Consider the following 21,783-nt stretch of genomic DNA (forward strand, 5'->3'; position numbering starts at 1 on the left):
TTGAAATAGAGCCATTTTTGTACTTCTAGTTGAGGTTTGTTTTTCAAGCATACTTTTTACTAGTTTTTTGTACAGAAGTGCACTTTAGGTTGATGATATGTCAAATCTGACCACAGATTTGAAATCTACGGACAATTCTGCATCAGAATGGATAGGTTTGTTGTCTCAAAGGATTCATATCAGCATGTTATGAGGGAAATTTTAAACCTCGATGCACCATTTTCGGCTGTCGCGAGTAGAAAGTTTTGCCTACCATGTCAAAATTTTGATGGACCATAACATAGGAATGGGTTGAGCGAGAACTTTCAAATTTTGCACAAGTTAGTTTTGGTGGTTGTAGACCAAGTGTACCAAATATCATCAAATTCCGAGTCGGTGGGTGACATGGCCTGGATGAACTGACGTGGAATGACCCAGCACCTAGATTATCATCTACGTTTATGAAATAATAATAATAATAATAATAATAATAATAATAATAATAATAATAATAATAATAATAATAATAATAATAATAATAATAATAATAAAACACTTTGCATTAGGAGTTCACAATTTAGTAACAAAACATGAATGTAGAATAATAAATAGAGCAACCCACATTATGCTTTATTTTTTTCCAAATTATGCTTTATTATGCTTTATTATTAATTTCAATCAGTTTTACATCAATCGTGTATAACGTATAATATTTACTATACATTAAATATTCAAAATATCTTGATCTATTTATTAATATTTTATGCAACCAGTTTCTTTCATATTTAATGAACTTTCTACCTAATGCACTGTAAAGAGAGGCTTTACTCGAGTCAGTTTTTTTAAAATCACTTGTGTGCACCTTAGAGGTGCATATATACAGAAAGGGAAAGTAAAAGATGCCACCAATAAGTACAGAAAGTGCTCAACTTCAAGAGGTACACATAACATTATAGTGTGGAGTTCTTGTGTACTATTCATTGTTGGTGGAAGTTTTCTTCTTTTTGTCCTTTATTCTTTTCTCCACGTCAAAAGATTAGACCAAAAAGCTTACAAAAATAAAAATAAGCTTTTCATTGTTGCATTGGTATGTTCTCATTGATTTTGCACTGTAAATATTGTTTCTTAAAAATATTAATACAATATGTTAAACTTGAAGTTAAAGAGATTTTTTAAAGAATTGTGCTATATCTTTTAAATTATGTTTTATGCTTTATTTTCTAAAATTATGCTTTTAAAATTAGTTTCTTCTGGACAGACAGCCACAACCATGTTCAAGGTACCAACCATATGTGTAAATAGCTATTATGCTTTTTATGCTTTTGTATGTTTTTGGGTTGCTCTAATAATAAGCAAAACTTTCAAATGCATACAGAATCACAGATAATAAGTCAGCATTGAGAACTGAATTGATGTATCGATAACTAGGTGGAATCATCCTTCAGTTTAAGAGAAAGTAGCGGAAAAAGTTACGAAGAGAATTATGTGGAATAGATCATTATATGAATAGCTGGCGCTAGTTTCAAGTAGTGCTACATACTATGGTATTTATCTCAATAGTACCGGTATTTGGAATTTGTGACGCTTATAGTTGCAAGATGGTAACACTAGGGTAAAGTGTAAAATTGAATTACATCAGTAGAATTGAATTTGTCATAGGGAAAAAGTCTATGGCACAGGTCGGATGTAACTGAGTATAATAAACTTACAGAAAAAAAACATCGGGACGATAGGGTGCTCGAATCGAACATCGGCCTTCTGAATGTTAATCCGATGTTCTAACACCTGAGCTCAGTTGGAATACGTAGTGTACTCCCGCAAATACTACTGCGTGTGGATTCTATAGAATCAATCTAGGGCGCCAATTTCTCTGTAACTTTGGGGATCCATTCAGATGCAGAAGGTATATATGAGGGTTTTAAGACAAACTGAATTCAAATTGTGCAAAATATTGTATATTTATAAATAGAATGCGGGGTCCACATGAACTTTGAGGGGGCTGCCCCCGGCCCCCCGGGATCTGTGACCTTGACAGATCACCGTGATCACGATAAGCAATGAAGAAATGGTTGGAATATAAACATACCAGTTGTATTAATAACACACTGCCAGCTCTACTGCCAGAGTTCTGCCCTCAGGTACACGCATAATCGGGGATTCCCCGAAACACACGCATTATGGGAATTTCCCGGTGCAAACGAATGATCTGCAAGCCCTCACGCAAACAAAAAAAGTACATGATTAAGCAAGTGTACAAATAGATGTAGGAGGAAGGAATGTTTCGTCGCTGATTTACTCGACCTTTTCTCTCCTGTCCAATGTTAAGTTTGAGTTGCGTTTCTTTAACACTAGATGGTGAAGAGCATTGCCTCATTTACAGGTTGTTTTCGCGTAGGATTTTTCGTTATATTTCTTAATGTAAGACGACCAATGTCACTATTCCAAGTGAACATTTTCATTTTCCGGAAAATTTTCCGTCTTCCGTTTTCCGGAAAATTTCCGTTTCCGTTTTTCCGGAAAATTTTCCGCCTTCCGATTTTCCGGAAAATTTTCCGTTTCCGATTTTCCGGAAAATTTTCCGTTTCCGTTTTTCCGGAAAATTTTCCGTTTTCCGTTTTCAATTTTCCGGTTTCCGGAAAAAATATTTTCCGTTTTCCGTTTTTCCGGAAAATGTGGGGCCATCCCTAGTACATATGTGAATTTTTCCTTGAATTTTATTCTTAGAAAATATAAGAAAAGTGAACAGAAATGTCAATTCTGTCTACATATAGGTAGACAGGGACAATCCCACTTCATCGATAGTTTTGCCGTTTCGGTAGTTTCAACTTGAATTTTCTCTGCGTAAGCTTTTCCGTTTTCGGATAATAATGGACTCCGTACAAGCACATTCCCCATGTTCATTGCGAATTATCCAAACCCTAGCAGAACTATCGTTCTTGCCAGAGATAAGGTTGGAGAGGATTTCGAAGGCCACGAGAGGAAGAGGTTGTTCTTTAAAAGCAGACACGGCAGAAGTAATAAAACTTTTGTGATTAAAAACAACGATTTTCTGTCTAACAAGATAGTGTAAACACAGCACATGACCGTTTTTTTAACGTTATTATCTAACTACCGATTATGGCAGCCACCTAACGGATACAACACTGGATAATATCTTAGCTTTTAAGTTTATTGGACTGAAGTGGATATGACTTGTTCTCAATACGAATCATCTCTCCGAGGTCGAATCCCATTCCTCTCATAGAACAACAATGAGACATATACCTGAGAGTGACGTCAATTTGACCGCGAATCATTATTACCGGAGGATCAGACATAAAGACCATGATGCTTTCGTGTCCTCATCATTTCCATAAATGAGAAGATTTTAGTTTATGCGATTTCGAAGACTAATGGACAGAATTTTAGGATAGGGTTACCATATTTCAAAAATGAAAATCCGGGACGCTACTAAATTACAAGAATCTTTGAAACGCTTAAAATGAAGAAGTGTTACATACTAATTTATTTTCTTCCTTTAGATGGAGTTGTTCAAGTACTACGTAATCACAAGTTTAGTCGTTTTAAGAGACCTTCTCCTCTGTAGTTAGCCAAAAGCAGATGATTTACCCTCCCATCTCTGGTAAGCATTTTTTAAATTTCTCAGGATCTGTTATGTTTCGTGGCTTTCAGAGTGAAGTGGTGGCTCAGACGGGGCAACGGAAACATGTAATCATCGAGGCGTAAAAAGGAGGAAAAAGAAATGTGCCGCCAATAATTCAAAAAATAGGTTTCCCCAGTGGCGTAACTTCTGTGTAGACAGGTTGGACAAAGGCCACGGGCCCCGAGTCCCGTCCAGATGATGAGGGGCCTCAGATGTTCAGGTACTCTTATTAAAATAAACGAGTGGATAACTTCCAACTTACACCTACCTACTATGTTTCACAGTGTGGCCAAATCTGTGCAAACCATTTTTAGTAGGCTGTCATTCAACCATCATAAATAAAAATGGCCAAGTAGTTACAGCTGTACTTTTCTACTATCTTCTACATTATACAGTACTGGACATAAGTATTCATACAGCACCTGTGCCAGAATTAACAATGCATTGACAGGCAAATGGTGAATGAGAGAGTTATGTCTCCAACACAAACATGTCCCAGCAGCTGGAAGAGTAGACGCAACGCGAATTCGTAGAAATATCCTTACTATGGAATGTACAAATAAAGGAAATGCGTGGGCAGAGCGATATTTGCCTGGACATATGTATTCGTACACCGCAGAATAATACTAGACAAGTACCATCAAATCACTAGTGCCAGCAGGCAGAGATTAGATAGTCATTACTGAGACGCTCGAAGTGTCAGGTGATGTGTGAGGTGGTGTTCGCTGTAACCTAGAAAGAGATAATGGGGCGGAAAAGGAAAGAAACCACACCCGAGGAAAGGAAACTGACTCTATCACTATTTCAGAAGAACAAATCGTATTTACAAATCGCAGAAATAGTGGACAGAAGTCGTTCGACTGTACAGTATATAGTAGAACGATACAAAAGGAAAACAATATACATAAACAGTGAAAGGGTGGGTCGTCCACAAAAGCTCACCACGAGGGAAACACGGGTAGTGTTGAGAATTATGAAGAAAACGCCGAAAGTGTCATCGTCAGCGATAGTGGCATATGTACATGAACACTTCGGGAAACAAGTGTCCTCACGAACTATTCGGCGACTTTTCAATCGAGCTGGGTACAGAGCACAGGTACCGAGACGAAAACCATTCATCAATAAGAAAAACAGGAAATGGCGCTTAACGTTTGCACAGAAGCATGTAAGTAAAAGTACAGGCTTTTGGGATAAGGTATTGTTTACAGATGAAAGTAAATTTAATATTTTCCACAATGATGACAGAATTTTAGTGTGGAGAAGACCCAATACTGAGCTTGAGGTTCAGAATATACAAGCGACAGTTAAGCATGGTGGTAAAGGGGTGATGGTCTGGGGCTGTATGTCTACCGCGGGCGTTGAGAGCTTGTATTTATTGACGGAACGATGGATAAATATGTATACTTAGACATCCTAAAACGAAATTTGCAGAAGAGTGTGGATAAATTTGGACTTGGACAAGATTATTACTTCCAACAGGACAACGACCCAAAACATACCACCGAGCTTGTGCGTATGTGGTTACTATACTACACTCCTCATACCCTGAAAACCCCAGCGCAGTCCCCAAACCTGAACCCCATTGAACATTGTTGTGGGGTGAATTGGAAACGTGCATACGAAAACATGAAATAACTAATAAAACTAGATTGAAAGAGATACTTTTGCAAGAGTGGCAGAATATTACACGTGAAACCACTACGTCTCTTGTTCATTCAATGCCCAACAGATTGAGAGAGATTATTCGAAAGCGAGGCATGCATACGAAGTATTAAGACAAGATATTTATGGTTTGTCATTCATAACCAGAGAACTTTTCTTTGCTGTACGAATACTTATTTCCAGCACACAGTGCATATTGTTTGTTTCTTTTCATTGTTGTAGCAAATCAATCTATGTTTTGTTTTCCGTTTATTTTGTGCATATTCTTTGCTGAATGAAGCATATGTCTCGTACAACACATTCGTCTAATTATTTACCTAATGGCAGAAATATGTGTCTTTTCTTCAACGTTTGCACTGTACGAATACTTATGACCATGGCTGTATATGTTATTCTTGGATTTTCTATACCGTGTTCATATTCACGAGTGTTTGAACTGAGTTTATCCTATACTGTGGAGAGAATTAGACTACGGGCGGCGGGGGTGTATTCATAGATGACGACAAAGTTGTATTTTTTAAAAAAACATTCTTTCAATATAATTTTCATATTAAAGAGCGATGATATACTGAGGTAAGAAATATAATTGAGGGGAATTAGTATTAAACTGCTAAAGTAAGTGTACTATAGCGGAATATTTCCTTTACATATATTTGTCAAGAAATCCATACACGAGTCAAGAGGGAACTGACTCTCCAGAATTGGGTTTTCTTATTGATATGTTGAAGAAATTGACCGAAACACCGAAACCGAGAAAGTCACCGAAATTGACGACGTTTTTCTCTCAACTTACACAAGCTACAGGCAACTGAACATGATCAAGTCCTAAATGGCGTAGCCAGCAATGATGAACAATATGCTATATGCTAATGTGCCAGAACTTGAAGATTTTGTTCATCAAATTGAAGTTGAAATGGGCGAGTGTAGTCAACATAATGGAGCTGAAGAAAGTGTGAATGCATCGAAACAGCAGAGAAGTCGTGCTGCCAGCAGCAAAAGGGATGAAGATACAAGCATGGGTGTTTAAGACACTAGTGAATTCCAGTTGATTTTGTTTTATATTCATCGAGAATATCTAATTGATTGAGGTCAATGCAGCTACGATTACAAGGAACGAACTAAAACACCTCATAATGGCTCAATGCCAACCCACTGATCCATTTAAAGTACAAAAACAGAATAGTCTTCTTTTCTTAACAAAAACATTATTCCAGTGTAACAGCAGGTGGGGTACAAATTCACAGCGAGGTATGTTGGCTTTTTGGTGATCAGTCAGCACTTGACAGCGTTGGGAGTGGATTAACGGAGCAAAAGAGGAAAGAGAACATTTATCTTTAAAGATTCGTCGGCATGAGACATCTGTCTTTCATCGACAAATCGATTATCTTTGGAAATATTTGACTCGTGGAAAAAAGGAAACATCATCGACAAGCAACAGGAATTGCAATTCCGTAAAGAAATCAACTTCTGGAGGACAGAAAATCGTTGCGATCACTCTCACTCTTGCTGTGCTTGATTTGCCATTTCGTGGCCGTGAAGAAAGTGTTAGTTCAGGATTTTGTGAAGGTGGGAATTTTCTTAGCAATGTGTATCTTGTAACTCAGTTTGATTTAGTGCTACAAGAATTATTAAATCGTTCTGCTCATAAAGTATCTTAGTGCCAAGGTTCAAAATGAAGTTATTACGTTGATAGGCGATGCTATTCGGTCTCATATCCTGGAAGCCATCAAAGTGCTCCCTGTTTTTCTGTGCTTTTAAACACAACCAGTGATATTACAGGGAGTAATCAATTAAGTATTGCAATTAGTTGAATTAAGCTAGATTTTAAAAGATAAATTGGGAATATTAATGAAAGCTTTCTTAGATTCTAATATTGAGACATCAAATGCTGAAAACTTGTTTAATCTTTTATGGACTACTGTAAAAATATGAAAACAACATACAAAAAAAGTAGAGCGCAGGGATATGATGGAGCATCTGTTATGAGTGGGACATACATCGTTGTACAGAAGCGAATAAAAGATTTTGTTATCTCTTCTCCTGTACCTTACGTACATTGTGCGTCTCATAATCTTAACTTCGTGATTAGTGACGCTGTTAATACAGTAGCAGAAGTTACAGTATTTTCTGATATTGTAGATGAAATTTATAATTTCTTCAGGAGTAGTTTGCTTCGTTGGACAGAAATAGCTTTCACTTCTGAAAATAGTTTTCAAAAACTTACATTTAAAAGACAGTGCCCAACTCGACAGGCTTCACTGTGAGGCTCTTAGGGTTTTGAGAAATCCTTATAGAGATGTTTTACAAGTTCTGAGCAAAATAATGCTTACTTCTAAGAAATCTAAGGAGCGAAGTGATGCCAAATCCTGAGGAAATGAGAAAGTTTTGAATTCACAGTTCTGTTGGTAGTTTGGGAGAAAATTCTTTCTCATTAAATAAGGTTTCCAAAGAACTATGCCCATTTCAGTAGAGTGTCACATACATTTCAAGACAAAAGAAATCGAAACAGCATTTTTTTTTTTTTTTTTTTTTAGGAATTGTCTTGCAATGAACCTATAAGAAATACAGAAGATAAATTTCGGGTGACTGTTTTTTTTTTTTTTTTTTTTTTTTTTTTTTTTTTTTTTTTTACAAAATAGTGGATACTGCAATAGGACAATTGGAACACAGATTTACAGGATTTGACTTTGTGGAAAGGTCGTTCAAATTTTAGTTTCCTAAAAATATGTTTAAAATGTAAGAATTAGAGTTGAAAGATTCATCCAAAAATTTGTGTACAATTTCTATAAGACATAGGTAACGATTTGATGAATGATATAATCTCATTTAGAAATGAATTTAAAGAAAGTCTGGAAAATTTGACTACACCAAGTAAAGTGTTTGATATACTTGTAACATCTAGAATGGCAAGGTTTTTTTTTTTTTTTTTTTTGACCAGAGGTTACTGCTGCGTCTTGTTCCTGATGTTACCGTGACAGTTGCCTGTGCTGAAAGATCATTTTCAAAGTTAAAAATAATCAGGTCCTTTTTACGGGCTATTATGTCTCAACAAAGACTTGATAACTTGGCCATTATTTCAATGAAAAAAGAGACAACTAAACAGTTGGATAAAGGAAAGTTAGTTGTTAGTTGACAATTTTGGGGCAATGAAAGTGCGGAAGTGTTCATTTCCACTGTATAAACATACACAGCAGAACGCAGGAGAGGGCAGGAGTAAACTTGAAGAATAAAGAGAAGAACATACAAGACATGGAGTTCGTCAATGACTAACGTCTTGTCTTTTCTCAAACTCTTTCACGTCTTATGATGCCTTTTTTAAGTTCTTCAAATGTACTCCTACCTGCTGGATCAAGTGATGGAAAACACTTTATCATCAACTGATGTGTGTGTTTCTCTCAAAAATGTAAATTTTATTAAGAAGGATGTCGATTCCTTAAGGTTCGAGTACCTTTTGTTTTTTCAGCTATTCTCTAACAAAGAGATAAATAAAACTATGTATACTAAATAAGCAAGTCGAGTTCAATAGTTATTTAACAGAAATATTCCATTTTTATAGTGTTTGTCTTAAAATCTTTATTTGTTAAATACTGTACAACCCTTAAAACTGAGTCCTGATACCACTAAGATTTCTTGAACTTTTCAAGCTAAGAGCCCACCACCTTCATTGTCTACGGCGGGCCTCACTTGTTCTTGTTACGCCACTGCGTTCCCCCTACCTCATAAGCTTCTATTTTTTTAAAAAAAAACTCCAATTTTTTTACATTGTTGTCTGTTCAGTTTTATTGATTGAAACAATATTTTTTTTAATGATCAGCAGAAAATTACCAAAAATATCAGTCAGGGATTATTGATTAAAATTCAGCAGCAAGATGCAAATTGAAACAGAGTACTAAAGACAACAATAAGATTGAGCAGTGAAACCTTTTGTTCCTTGGCCCATGAAACGAATGCTTCGTTCAATGTCAAAGTAGTTAAATCGTGATTTAATTAAATCCATGTTTTATGTATTCAAGTTTTATCTCAACTTTTGAATTGCCATACTCAGAAGTTGAAGAGAACAATTATATATCTAATCCTGTGAAAAAAGCGGTTAAGTTCCAAAGTTGGGCGTCCGTTTCCAGCAAAAGTTTTAAAATTTACAGGAAAGATATGGATAATTTGATCGTTTGTGTGCTTGATAATATTTAAGAGTCTCGAAAATTCTGTTTACTTGTTATATATAAGCGGTTGTAAACATGGGACTATACGCCGAGCGGAGGGAACTATTTGGCGCAAGGTAACAAAACAGTTGCATTGTGGGAAAGAAATGAGCATTTATGTCATCAACATGGCGAATGTACAAGGGCAATGAAGTAACAGTTTTAACATTTGTGAAGCAATACGTTGATAACGAATAAAGTCTTTTAAAAGTTTGTGAAGAGCACGGATTAATGAACCTAGTAACAAATTGCAGAAAGTGTGCAAAGTAAATAACAGCGATAAAACGTGCCGAAAGCGGACGCCCAACTTCGGAATAAATGCCGAAAAAAGCAAAACTATAATATTCCCTTCCTTTCTTCTTCGCTGAAATCTGGGACATTTAAGCGTCCCAAGAAATATTTTCGGGACGCAGATCTCGATTCCGTGACTGTCTCGGATTTTCTGGACGAATTGCAATCCTATTTTAAGGTCAAAGAAGACATCAAACTCAAGATGTGAGATACATTCTTTTGAATACCTCGAAACTTTTATTGTGTTTTAATGGGTATAGTGAATTTAACCTACAAAGTTATTAAATATATTAATTACTTGAGTAATCTTTGGTATTAAAACTGTTAGTGGTCTTAAGTACGTCATGAGCATGGAATATGTTAGTAAAACGTCTCTGTTGCCTGTAAAGCAGGGATATTTTTATTCAATGATTTTATTAGAGACAATACCTATTAATGAATCTTATCCCAAATTTGTAATTAGGAATTTGGAAAAATAATTCAAGACGTGCATGGAATATATGCCAGTTTTCAGTTCTTAACCTGTAATTTTCCATTCCAGTAGATCTCATAAGTGTGCTTCTATGGTACGAGCTCAACACTGTCACCGTCTCTTTTCCACACCCATTGGTACCTTAATGGAACCTAGGCTCGAAATAAGCACTATGTCAGCCATTTCTAACTCCCGAATGTATGACGTTCGAGTTGGGCTTTACGATCAAAGGGAGCCAGGAGAAAGAAAGATAAAACAGGAAGGGAACCAACTAGGTAGAGTTCAATAAAACGAGGTTGCCAGTGTTCGATTAGTCAAGAACATATGAGTAGTGTATCTTCAAAACCATCGCCTACGTCTTGTTTCCCTGTTACAATTGTTTTCCATCAACGCTAGATTTGATGCCTCCTGCTTGCTCTATGGAGGAAGGGTTTACTGAGAAACCGAACATCAAACTGTGACATCGAGGTGCATCCAATTGGGAGTTCCTGTACAAAGTTCTCTTACTTGGCCTTATCGAATTATGACCCTTCATTTTATCCCCCCGATCAATTCTGAAAGGGCTATAGCTCAGAAATGACCAGTACCAATATTAATCTATCATGTGATTCATGTTTTCATATGAGCATTCATTTCCGAAAATGTATTGTTGTTGTTCACAAATACCCTGTATAATTCATCCTTCTTCTACTTACTTCGGCCTCTGAATCCTCTTCAAACCCCAAGTTGCTAGTTCCTTCTTCCAATATCTGCCTTCTATTGGCATCTTCTTGTTGCTTTTTTCTTCGATATCTCTTCCACATCACAATGATCAGAATAAGGATAACCACTGCAACAACCACAGTGATGATGATCCATAGAAAGTCTTTGGTATTGGCTGACACCGCCTGAGGTTCTTTCACGTAAGCTGCGGAACATAACACGTCATGGAAATATGAATTACATGACAGAAGGTAGACATTTGAGGGTAAAACAGTGATTACTATTAAATGTAACTTAAGATACGTATTATTGGTATAGGTCGAATAATCCTGCCAAAGTTTGTGGCGTATGCCAATAATAATGTTAAAGGAAAACCAAAGAGGAGTACACTATTTGTTATGGTTAATTATTTGCTTGGAGATTAATTTATACGATAATATCAATATATATATATATATATATATATATATATATATATATATATATATATATATATATATATATATATATATATATATATATATATATATATATACGCTTGTACAGCCAAGCAAATTTCAACCTTATGAATCAAATTATTACAAAGATGGCAAGATATACTATGATATGCCACTTTTTGGTTACTTTCTGCTTTTCTCTCCGGTAGTTGGTCACACTGAAATATATATATGCTAAAGGATATTGATAATGGCTTTTTAAAATTCCCGTCTTACTAATACACATTGTATATTTCGTTTTCACAAGCAGGGAAGCACGGTGGCTCAGTGTTAGACCTCTTATCTCTGGTGCGTGGGGTCCATGGTTCTATACCGGGCCAAGTAAGTTTGTCGTGAACAAAATCGTGTCCGTGGATTTCTCGAGGTATTCCCGTTTCCTTCCAGACTTTCATTGCATCAATTCTTGAATCATTATTCACTTGCCGTAATCACCCATCTCCCTTAGCCTAAAGGTCATAATCATTCGACATTAAACTGGAATATTTTATTATATTATTCTTTTCACTTGTAAACTGAAAATATTTTAAATCTATTATATAAAAGAGAACGCACAAATCCTTTGTTAGCTCATCACGCTAATACGGCTGAACCAATTTCTTTCATTTTTGGGGGATTATTAGGATTTGGACCCTAGATGGTTTTTATCATATCACTTTAATTTTTAATTACCAGTGTCTTGAGATAATTGACCATTCAAGTGTCCATAACGTACAAATCCTTTGTTAGTTCATCATAGGTATAAAAATAAACGTATTTATATGCAACCCGCATGACCGTGTCACTCGGCGGGTTAACATAAATGACAGGCGATATAATGTTAACATTTACTGCAATCTACTATGGTTTTTATCATATCACTTGAAAGCGAAAAAGTAAAAATTATCTAAGTAACAACGTTTATTGCGTTCCGGGGTGACCGCAGCGAAGCGGGGTGAACGCTGCTAGTCTGTCATAAAGTTGAAATTTGCTTGCCTATACAAGTGTACACTTCTGTTCACAAGAACCTATACTACCTTACAAGGATTAAGTGCAAAAAGTGACCCTAGATCCTTACAAATTCCTTTAAGTCTGACTCATTTTCCCAGACAGGATTTGAAATTAAACGCTAATACTACCTTATGAATACTGTACTTTCGTTCCTTGCGCGGTGTACAATCAAAATATCCTATACTACAGAAAAATATAGAAATGTTTATATCAAATCCGATACACAACATATGTTTTAAATCTAGAACGACTAAAACAGAGAGAGAGAAAGATAAAAGTAGGTGCAATATCATAACTACAAATGCATTTAAATGATTAACCATCTTTCATGAATTTTGTTCATTGTTTCACTGCGAAGTCTAGTGACCCCGTGACATACTCTTGTACAGTTATCTTCCTTGGAGTCAAACAAAACCAAAGAGTTTTATATATAACGTTAAAAATATAACTATAAATAACTAACTATACATAACTACCGAAACCAGCAGGTTAAAAGCAAGAATATTTGAAAACTGTATAGCTCTAGAATGTTCTAGTAATATTTGATTAATCCTGTCCATCTTTCGTATAGAAGGTTGAGAGGAAAGGCGATCTTCATTTCCAAAAGGGTTTTAATATCTCAAGATATTCCTTTGTAATGTGACAGAAATCAATTGGTAAAAGGGAAAAGATATTTAACTAACTATTACCTTAATAATCTGTATATTATTCACATTTTACATGAAGTAAAATTCAACTCCCAGGCTGGTGCTGGTCGATCGTTCACATCTTTAGATCAATTAAGGAATTCATGCTGCAACCTAAAAATTATGTGCAGACAGAACATTTCTTCTACAAGAAACAAAACTAACGTTGTGCAGCAATGTATTGGTTTAAATCGTAAACACTTGGCCTACCTTGAGGGCCGCGGTGTCTCAGTGGTATAGTGTTCACTTCTGATCCCTGGTTCGATCCCACCTCGCGCCAAGTATACTTTGTGGGGAACAAACACTGTGTGCATGGGTTTCCTCGGGGTACTCCCGTTTCCTCCCACTTTCTTCATTCCACCATTTCATTCATTTCTCACAATTACCGTCTCATTTAGCCTAAACGGCATAACCGTGCGACGTAAAACTAAAGATTTCATTTCATTTTACTTGGCCTACCTCGAGCAATCAGGAAATTCTTGCAATGTTAAAGTCAACGGAGGAGTAATTAAGTCACTGATACTAGGAAGAGAAGTTAGGTGGAATGGTTGTAGAGAACTCGAGAGAGTGTACGTGTGTCCATAGAAGATCCAACATCTACTCCATCCTCCTAGTTGAAAGAATTTGGGTAAGTACAAAGCTGGGTCATGACTTTAAAACACATTGCTTACATTCGACCCAAAATTAACAATCTTTTATTCTGTCAGAATTCATTTGTTATTTTGAGTATGACTAGACATTGTTCAAAAATAGTCAAGAGGCTACAACACCATTTCTGGGTAAATAAGAATATTTGATGTCTCGTGTTTCATTTGATAAATTAAGTCAATTTCAACCAAGTCATTTGTCAGCACTAATTTCAACTTAATGATTGAGATTGTTATAAGTATAGATATTAGCACCCACACCAGATATGTTTATTATTTTCTGAGCTACGTATAGGTAAATGCACGCGTGTCTGGGGCTCGATTTCGATCCAAATAGTTGACATACAATACTATTTTTATCAAGGAAGATATTGTTATCAAGAAAGAAGATATTCCTGAAATATGTTCCTGTTTTATGTGCTGCTTTCAAGGATATTTGTTACGTTTTTCATAAAAAATATTAAACAAAATATTTCATATTACTCAAACCTTCTCTGCTAAAATTAACACCACAGTAGAGTAATCTTCGTTTCTCTACCACTTTCAATTAGTGTTTCTACCTTTTTTAATTAGTTTCAGTACATACTCTAGGTACTCTATGTACATACTGTCGTTGAAGTAGTGAATATTGTAATTACTCTAAGTACTCTCATTGAAGTAATAAATGTTTTAATTGAACTTGAATTATTACCGGTACTTTAGGAACAATTACTAACATGTAATTATGCTGTACCGGACTGTAGTCTCATTATTTTGCCTACGTAATAACGACCTACATATTTTTTGTTCACTTTTTTTATATGCGTTCCTTTGTAGAGCATGTTAAAGTGACAGGATGAATTATTTTTTGATAAAGGTTTAAATAGGAAATTGAACGAAATGGTTGGCTGTGCTTGTGCTTTATGTTGATTAATTATTTTTGTGTACTTTGTAACATTTTGAATGTCTAAACAGAGCTCGCCCATATATAAAGTGATAAGTAAATGCATTTGTAATGAGGGTGTGACATTACATGAATTGAATCGGCAGACTTTGTAGTGCTTTGAATTATAGCGACAAATTTTAAGAAAACAACATTAGTTACTGAAAATAAATTGTTTTGGGTTTAAATGAGAAAATAATGTTAATTTAGTTCTGGGTAGGGTGGACATTTTAATATAAAGGAAGTTATTAATAATGTAAAGAATTCACGCATGGTTCTTGAAGTGTATAATTAATGTCAACCGTTTGATTTTGATAGACTTTTTTTGAAACGGAAACGGAATCCTTTAAAGATTAATTGTTTGGGAAAAGAACAGGTAAACTGCAACGCGACAGGAAAATTAATTCAGAACGACAAGGGTTCTTTAAGAAAAGAGACCACCATCTGTTTAAGTGCCCGCAGAGGAGGTTGGGCGACACAGAGGATGTAATATATGAGTCTCGGAGAGTGAGAGTAATAAAATCATTCTAGAATTTCGTAGAATCTTCTGGATTTATTTTCGTTGGTATATAAACTTTGATGCAAATCCAGTGGTTTCATTTGAAGAAATAAAAGCACGATGCGTTTAAGTTGGTGTATTGTATTCTATAGAAGTTAACAGAGATGAACAATTTATCTGTAAGTACTGGCTTTGTGTTTCTTTTCTTGTTTTATGTTTATGTTTTCTTTTTTTTTTTCATATGAGAAGGGACATTGGAAATGAAATACACGCAAAACACTTGTAATTGTTGGGAGTATAGGGGACGGAAGTGTTTTTTCTTATCAGGAATTGATTACGGATTTTCCGGCATTAAAAACCATATGACTCGCTGTATTTTTATGGAATTATAAATTAACTAAGGTGTAGTGTAATGTAATATGGAGGCTACAGGGAATCAAGATTGTTCATTGCACCGGGAATCGAACTAGGGATCTTCCACGTGGAAAAACGTACGCTAAATCTTTTGCTCAGTGAATTTTTACTAATATGGCACTAAAATTGAACACAACCTGTAACGCTGCCGGGAATCGAATCATGATCTTCCGCGCCGAAAACCAAATACAATAAAAAATAGCGAAAAACTTAAGATTGTTTGGACCTCTTCGTCAGGACTAGACGCAGTTATTATTTTACATATTAAAACAATAGTTGCATAGACACAGAGACAGATAAATTTCATAATAAAGATGCGATTATTTTCTTGCTCATAGAATCCTAGCATCTCTTCAGAATATAAGAAGTTAGTGTTACATGAAAAGACCATTAAATGATGGGTGAAACTGATTATTTATGTAATATAGTATTGATTGTTTATTATTTTTGTGTGTGGTATTAACATTTACAGTAGGGGAAAGGAACTGGGTAACCTACACCTGCTTTGAATTTTATCTTTAGTAATATTGAACTGAACATAAGTTTGAATTTTGGTGACAAATAATACTTTTATAATTGTTAGCATATGTCAGTGGTTTCCAACCTTTTTCATTTTGAGGCGCATTTGAAAAAAAAAATGTTAACGTTGTGAAATGTAGGAGCTGAATAAAGCTTGGTATGTGATGTTTTAATTGTGATACTTTTGTAATCATTTTATGAGAAAATTTAGATTTTTTCTTATCGTTCCTTGATGGTACAAATAATCGTATTTGATTTGAAGTTTAGCGTCCCTTTTTTTTTTAGCACCATAGTCATGTGGGACATGGACCTACTGATTAACGTGGAATTAGAATCCTTGAGCTCCAGCAGGGAATCCAATCCCCACGCCAAAGGCGCGTACGCTAACCGCTTAGCCACAAAGAAGATTTATTCGTGTTTAAAACCGTTACGTGAACTAAAATACGGTATATTCACCTCGTGATTTACAGCGGTTGTAAACTAATAGATAGGAATTTTGTGTTGTAAATGGAAGGAGAGTATTTGAAAAATATTATTTTGCTCAAAGTCACGTCTCAGTTTCATTAATTGAATGCCGGACAAGCGTCTTTTGTATGTATAGAGCATATGGTTTTTCACTTTAACGCCTTAGGCTTATACTTCCTGGCTATGAAAGATGCGAAACTAGTTTAAAAAGTAAAACGATTACTATGGTTTATATGAAAGAAGCACCGTGAATCAAACTTGGGCCTGCGTGTATGAAAAGCGCCCATGCTAGCCATTAAATTATCGGAATATATTAGACAGTATGGAGAACAAGAATTAGTACCAAGAATGTAATTTTACGTGCGTATGTGACATACAGGCTGGGACGTTTTTATACTAACATTATCAGTGAGATTATTTTGTTTTGCTAGTATTATATATCTAGATTTTAGGGTAAAGTAGACGGGTGAAAGCGAGTACTTATAAGTAATTTATGAAGGGAAGAAATAATAGTGGTAGAGGGAAACAGACATAATGTTTCTTCGGATGAAAGGAAGACATTTCGTATGAGACATAACCATACTATTTTATCGAGGCATTAGATCATAGATTTTTGGAACGAGAATTTTTAGATGGGGATAATGTAAAAGTAATTGTAATATGATACGGTATTAGTTAACGAAGAATCCTCTTTATTGAAATTCTGTGTATGAAATTAGTACACAGTACTAATACTGCGTACTGCAGTGTGCTAAAATGAACCGAGAATAATAAGTTGTCTAATATTAATCACGTTGATTGCATGGTTTAAAGGTACTTTTTAAATATAGAAAACATTTGTTTCTCGCCGAGCGAGTTTGTATGAGAAGTGACTAGTAAGAGGAGATATATATGTAATAACACGTAGTGTACGTCAGGGACAACTTGGTGTCATCTAAACAAGGTAGGTAGCGACACCTTTTTGTTACGGAATATAAGAGATAAACGTTTATTCGGCAGCGCAGGTAACGGCATCTAATAGTGTGATTAATGTACATATTATTAGAAATAGCCTTATATACTGATTATAGTATTTAAGTTTATGACAAGATTTGCTAGCTTTGAAATTCTGTAGGACGTCTGCAAATTTCCTGTACACTAGCGTCATGTTTGCCGTCAGACACGAGGCAGCGCAGATAATAACAACTATTGGCTTAACCTTCCTATTAGAAATTACCGTGACTGAGTTACTGAGACGCCTTGCTGTTACAATAAGGATAGTAGTTTTAATTCGGTAACAATATCTACTGTATAAAAGCTGTCAGTTATGCAGGCAGGGCATATAGTGAAGTCTATTAATGTGATATACAGACTGAGACATGCTGTTCATTATTAGGATAACAACATGGTGCACGGGGTAAATAGAAAAACTGTTTAGAATTTGTCCGACATGCTTGACATATTTTGCATTATCATCAGGGTAACAGAATTGCCAACTTAGCATAAAGTTTTATCATTTTTTTGAAACAGCAGGTTATTTTGATGATTGAAATAACTAACTAACTAACTAACTCTATGGCCTATGAAACCCGGAGGTTCAATGCCGCGTTCAGAAAAGCTCTCCGTTGACTTCTATTCTTAGCTAACTGCATCCAGTTTCTACTTGGTATTGCAATCTCTGCGAGATCCATCTTAATATTGTCCTCCCATCTGCGCCTAGGTCTTCCTAATGGTCGTTTTCCGAATGGTCTTCCAGTCAAGACTTTGAAAGCGTTTTTACTTTCTTCCATTCTAGCTACATGACCCGCCCACCTAAGCCTCCTAGACTTAACGACCCTAACAATGTTGGGTAGACCATATAAATTATGTAGTTCCTCGTTATGAAGTTTCCGTCATTCCCCATTCCCGTTCCTCTTGGGTCCGAATATTCGTCTCAGGATCTTGTTCTCAAATACTTTTAGTCTATGTTCTTCCCTCAGAGTAAGTGGCCATGTTTCACAATTATACAGAACAACAGGCATAATTATCGTTTTGTATATTTTAAGCTTCAATAAAATTTTTATTTAAAAAAATTTTGAACTGAATAACACAAATTCCCTGCTTTTAGTCGACATTTAATTTCTTCGTGAATATGCTTTCGGTTTGATCCTAGATATTTGAGTTTCCACTATGTGAAAAGTATTATTTAATATTTTAACGCATCCATAATTTGCTGTATTCCGGTCCCGACGCACTTCCATGTATTTAGTTTTCTCTGCATTCACTTCTAAACCCATGTCTCTGCAAGCGTTTAATACGATGATGATTGAAATTAATTGTGAAAAATAAATATATACATTACTTAAGTATGTGATAAGACACAAATTGCTTTGAAATCGCTTATAGTTGCAGTTGCAAAGGTGTTATGAGAGGAGCTAATTTAAATAACATGTAACAGTAAGGGAAGTGATGAGTTGCACCTTAAAATCCTTGAATATTAGAATACACTTGGAGTACGGGAACACTGTGGCATAGAGAAGTTAGCTTACAAAAGATAGATTGATGTTTTATACATATATGTGTCTATCTATCTTCTGTGGATACATTTTCTAAAGCTCGACTGTACAATAAAATCTTCAAGTTTTATTCTTACGTTCATGATTTGTGGGACATTTGAGAATTAAAACAAACAGTTGAGGAGGACACACCATCACAAAAATCATTTGATGTATACTAGTATGGAAGCAGGGGGTTCCACGCATTAGAATTGAGTGCTCTACTCTTAAGGTAACACAGCCTCTTCAATCGATCGAAGAAATCGATCCCCTCTTTTCCGTTATTTTTCTTTTGAAAGAGGCATAGTAATAATTCTGCTTGCATAATTTTGGAGGGCACTAAATTAAAAATACCGATAGGAGGTATTGTTGGATATACCTTTTTTCCTCTAATATAATTTTGAACACATATATAATACATGATTATACTAAAAAAAAAGCTTCAGATATTCGACTTAATTCACTATATTTTCTATTATTTCAGTTGCATATTTTACACTTTTTTACTATAATTCTCGTATGAGCGTTGTCCATTGCAATTACAAATGACTTGATTTTCATACATAGGTAATAATAACATTGCAAACGTGGAATAAAAGCAAGGATAAAAATGGCAAAAGAACCCTTTAGGAGGAAGTTTATTCTATGTTTCCGTGAATAATGAGAAATGGTTCGTGTGATATGAAAACAAGTACGTGAAAGAGAGTACAATGTTGAAACTATGGGTGTGGAGAAGAATGAAGAGAAATAGGTCGCGAACCAGGCAGTTTCAGAGAAGAAACTGTTTGAATAGAAACTGTATAATAAGAGACTGTATAATGCCAGGGAAAACAGAATGTCATACGCAATATCGTTGCGAAAGTTGACGAGAACAATATGATAGCTTACGGGAAAGAAAATCTTAAGATGAACGTAGTGAGATGAAAACTTTTATAGTGTGAGATAATTTATATATTATCAAAAGATGACCAGATCATTGACGCACAATGTTATCAATTATAACTCGTCCATAATATATTTGCATAGAGAAATGGAAGTCATTGGTGAACGTTTTGTTATTGTCGACATTCTTTCTTACTTACCATCTTCATGTAAATTGACATGATATTATACATATAAGACCGTTTTACTGTTTCATTCTTTATCCTTTCGTCTTCTTTAATTTCTACTAATTATGTGTCACTGTGTGAATCTGATATTGAAGATTACGTTCCCTTCTCTGTCTCCGTCTTTTTCAGTTACGTTGATATTTGATGTTTTATTGCGTATCTTGCAAATGTCGTGTGCTGGAATTCCTTTAGAAGCTAATTCGTTCAGTTCTATGCATTGTACCTCTTTCTTCACATACTCTTTAATTCTTATGCTTACACATTCGTTTGTTTTTTGATTAGTTGTAGAACAGTTTCGTTTCTTATTAGATAATTCTATTACAATGATTGATTACATCACTTTATTTTTTCTTGTTCTTTAGCATATCATAAGCATATGAATAGCATTTTAATTGTCTTGTATACCTTTTATTAGGAATATTATTGCTACTATATATATTTTCTTCATGATTACATTTCTATGGTTGATCTTTATAACTTTTTAATATATCTTGTATAAATTTGACTGCTATGCTTTTCTTTCAACACTATTTTTTATGGTAATCTTATAAAATATATGTATTGAAAATAAGAATAGTATATTCTTGTGCAATAATTGTTAGAAAAAAATATTACATTCATACATTCTTAGGAGATACATTTATTCATAGAAATGTATCTATACGCTTAAAATGTTTTACTGTTATAGCTCAAAATTGTATTTATTACTACATCTAACATTAAGATTGCTACTATTACTACTATTATCTGAATTATGAATAGTGTTTTACCGAAACATGTGATTGAGTAATTACTACAAAGGTAATTATGTTTGGAGTAATCTATATAACATGCTGAAATAAGTCATAATTTAAACAATGAACTAAATAAGACGATAAACTTGTTTGTTAGTCTACTACACGCTACAAAGACCAAGAAAATGACTTAAATGTTATTTAAGCGTAAACAATAATTCGATAAAATAAAGCTCAGAAATTAAGATAATGTTTTACTTATATATATCTTTAACTTGCATAATAGTGAGAAAATCTAATGACTAAGAGAAAATTAACGATTTCTCATATGGAGAAAAGAGAACATCATTATGATCTAAGGAAGAATCTGTTACATAATTAATTGGAACTTCCAAAACACTGCCTTGTAGTTGCACAAACTATGTATCAGAAACTAGTAGTAATGTTTCTGCTTTTCGAATTCATTTCTTCAGTGCTCTTTACTTTAATCAGTTGCAAGACCCTTTCTAAATCTTGAGTAAAACTGAAAGAAATATACTTTGATGATTACACTGAGAATCATACGAAGTAGTGAATTAATTGTAGCTGAATTGATAGTTTGTCTGACTTACCTATAACCGAATCTTTTCACCATTGTCCATAGGATTACTAAACAGTTAAATATGAACACCCGAATCTTAACTGAGAAGAAAGAGAAGAGGAATAGACTGTGGAAGAGAACTTAGAAATTTATTTTTTGATGATAAATAAATAACATTAAGGTAGAGACAAATATAGATAATTGTAATTTAAATAGAACATGAAGTCATAAAACTTTCTTTGAATCTATTACAGTGTTGCACA

The 21,783-nt window shown here is 34.7% G+C and overlaps 1 protein-coding gene across 1 annotated transcript in view; it reads right to left on the reverse strand.

Annotated features, from left to right (window-relative positions):
• Window positions 1-21,783, reverse strand: part of LOC145670003 (uncharacterized) — a 154,341-nt gene that overhangs the window by 46,973 nt on the left and 85,585 nt on the right. The window contains exon 4 of the mRNA XM_081738344.1: window positions 10,942-11,153. Coding sequence (XP_081594470.1) covers window positions 10,942-11,153 — 212 coding nt within the window. The remainder of the gene's footprint in view (window positions 1-10,941; window positions 11,154-21,783) is intronic.

This window comes from Thermobia domestica, chromosome 14 (assembly GCF_964235325.1).
Source record: "Thermobia domestica chromosome 14, izTheDome1.hap1.1, whole genome shotgun sequence".
Lineage (NCBI taxonomy): Eukaryota > Metazoa > Arthropoda > Insecta > Zygentoma > Lepismatidae > Thermobia > Thermobia domestica.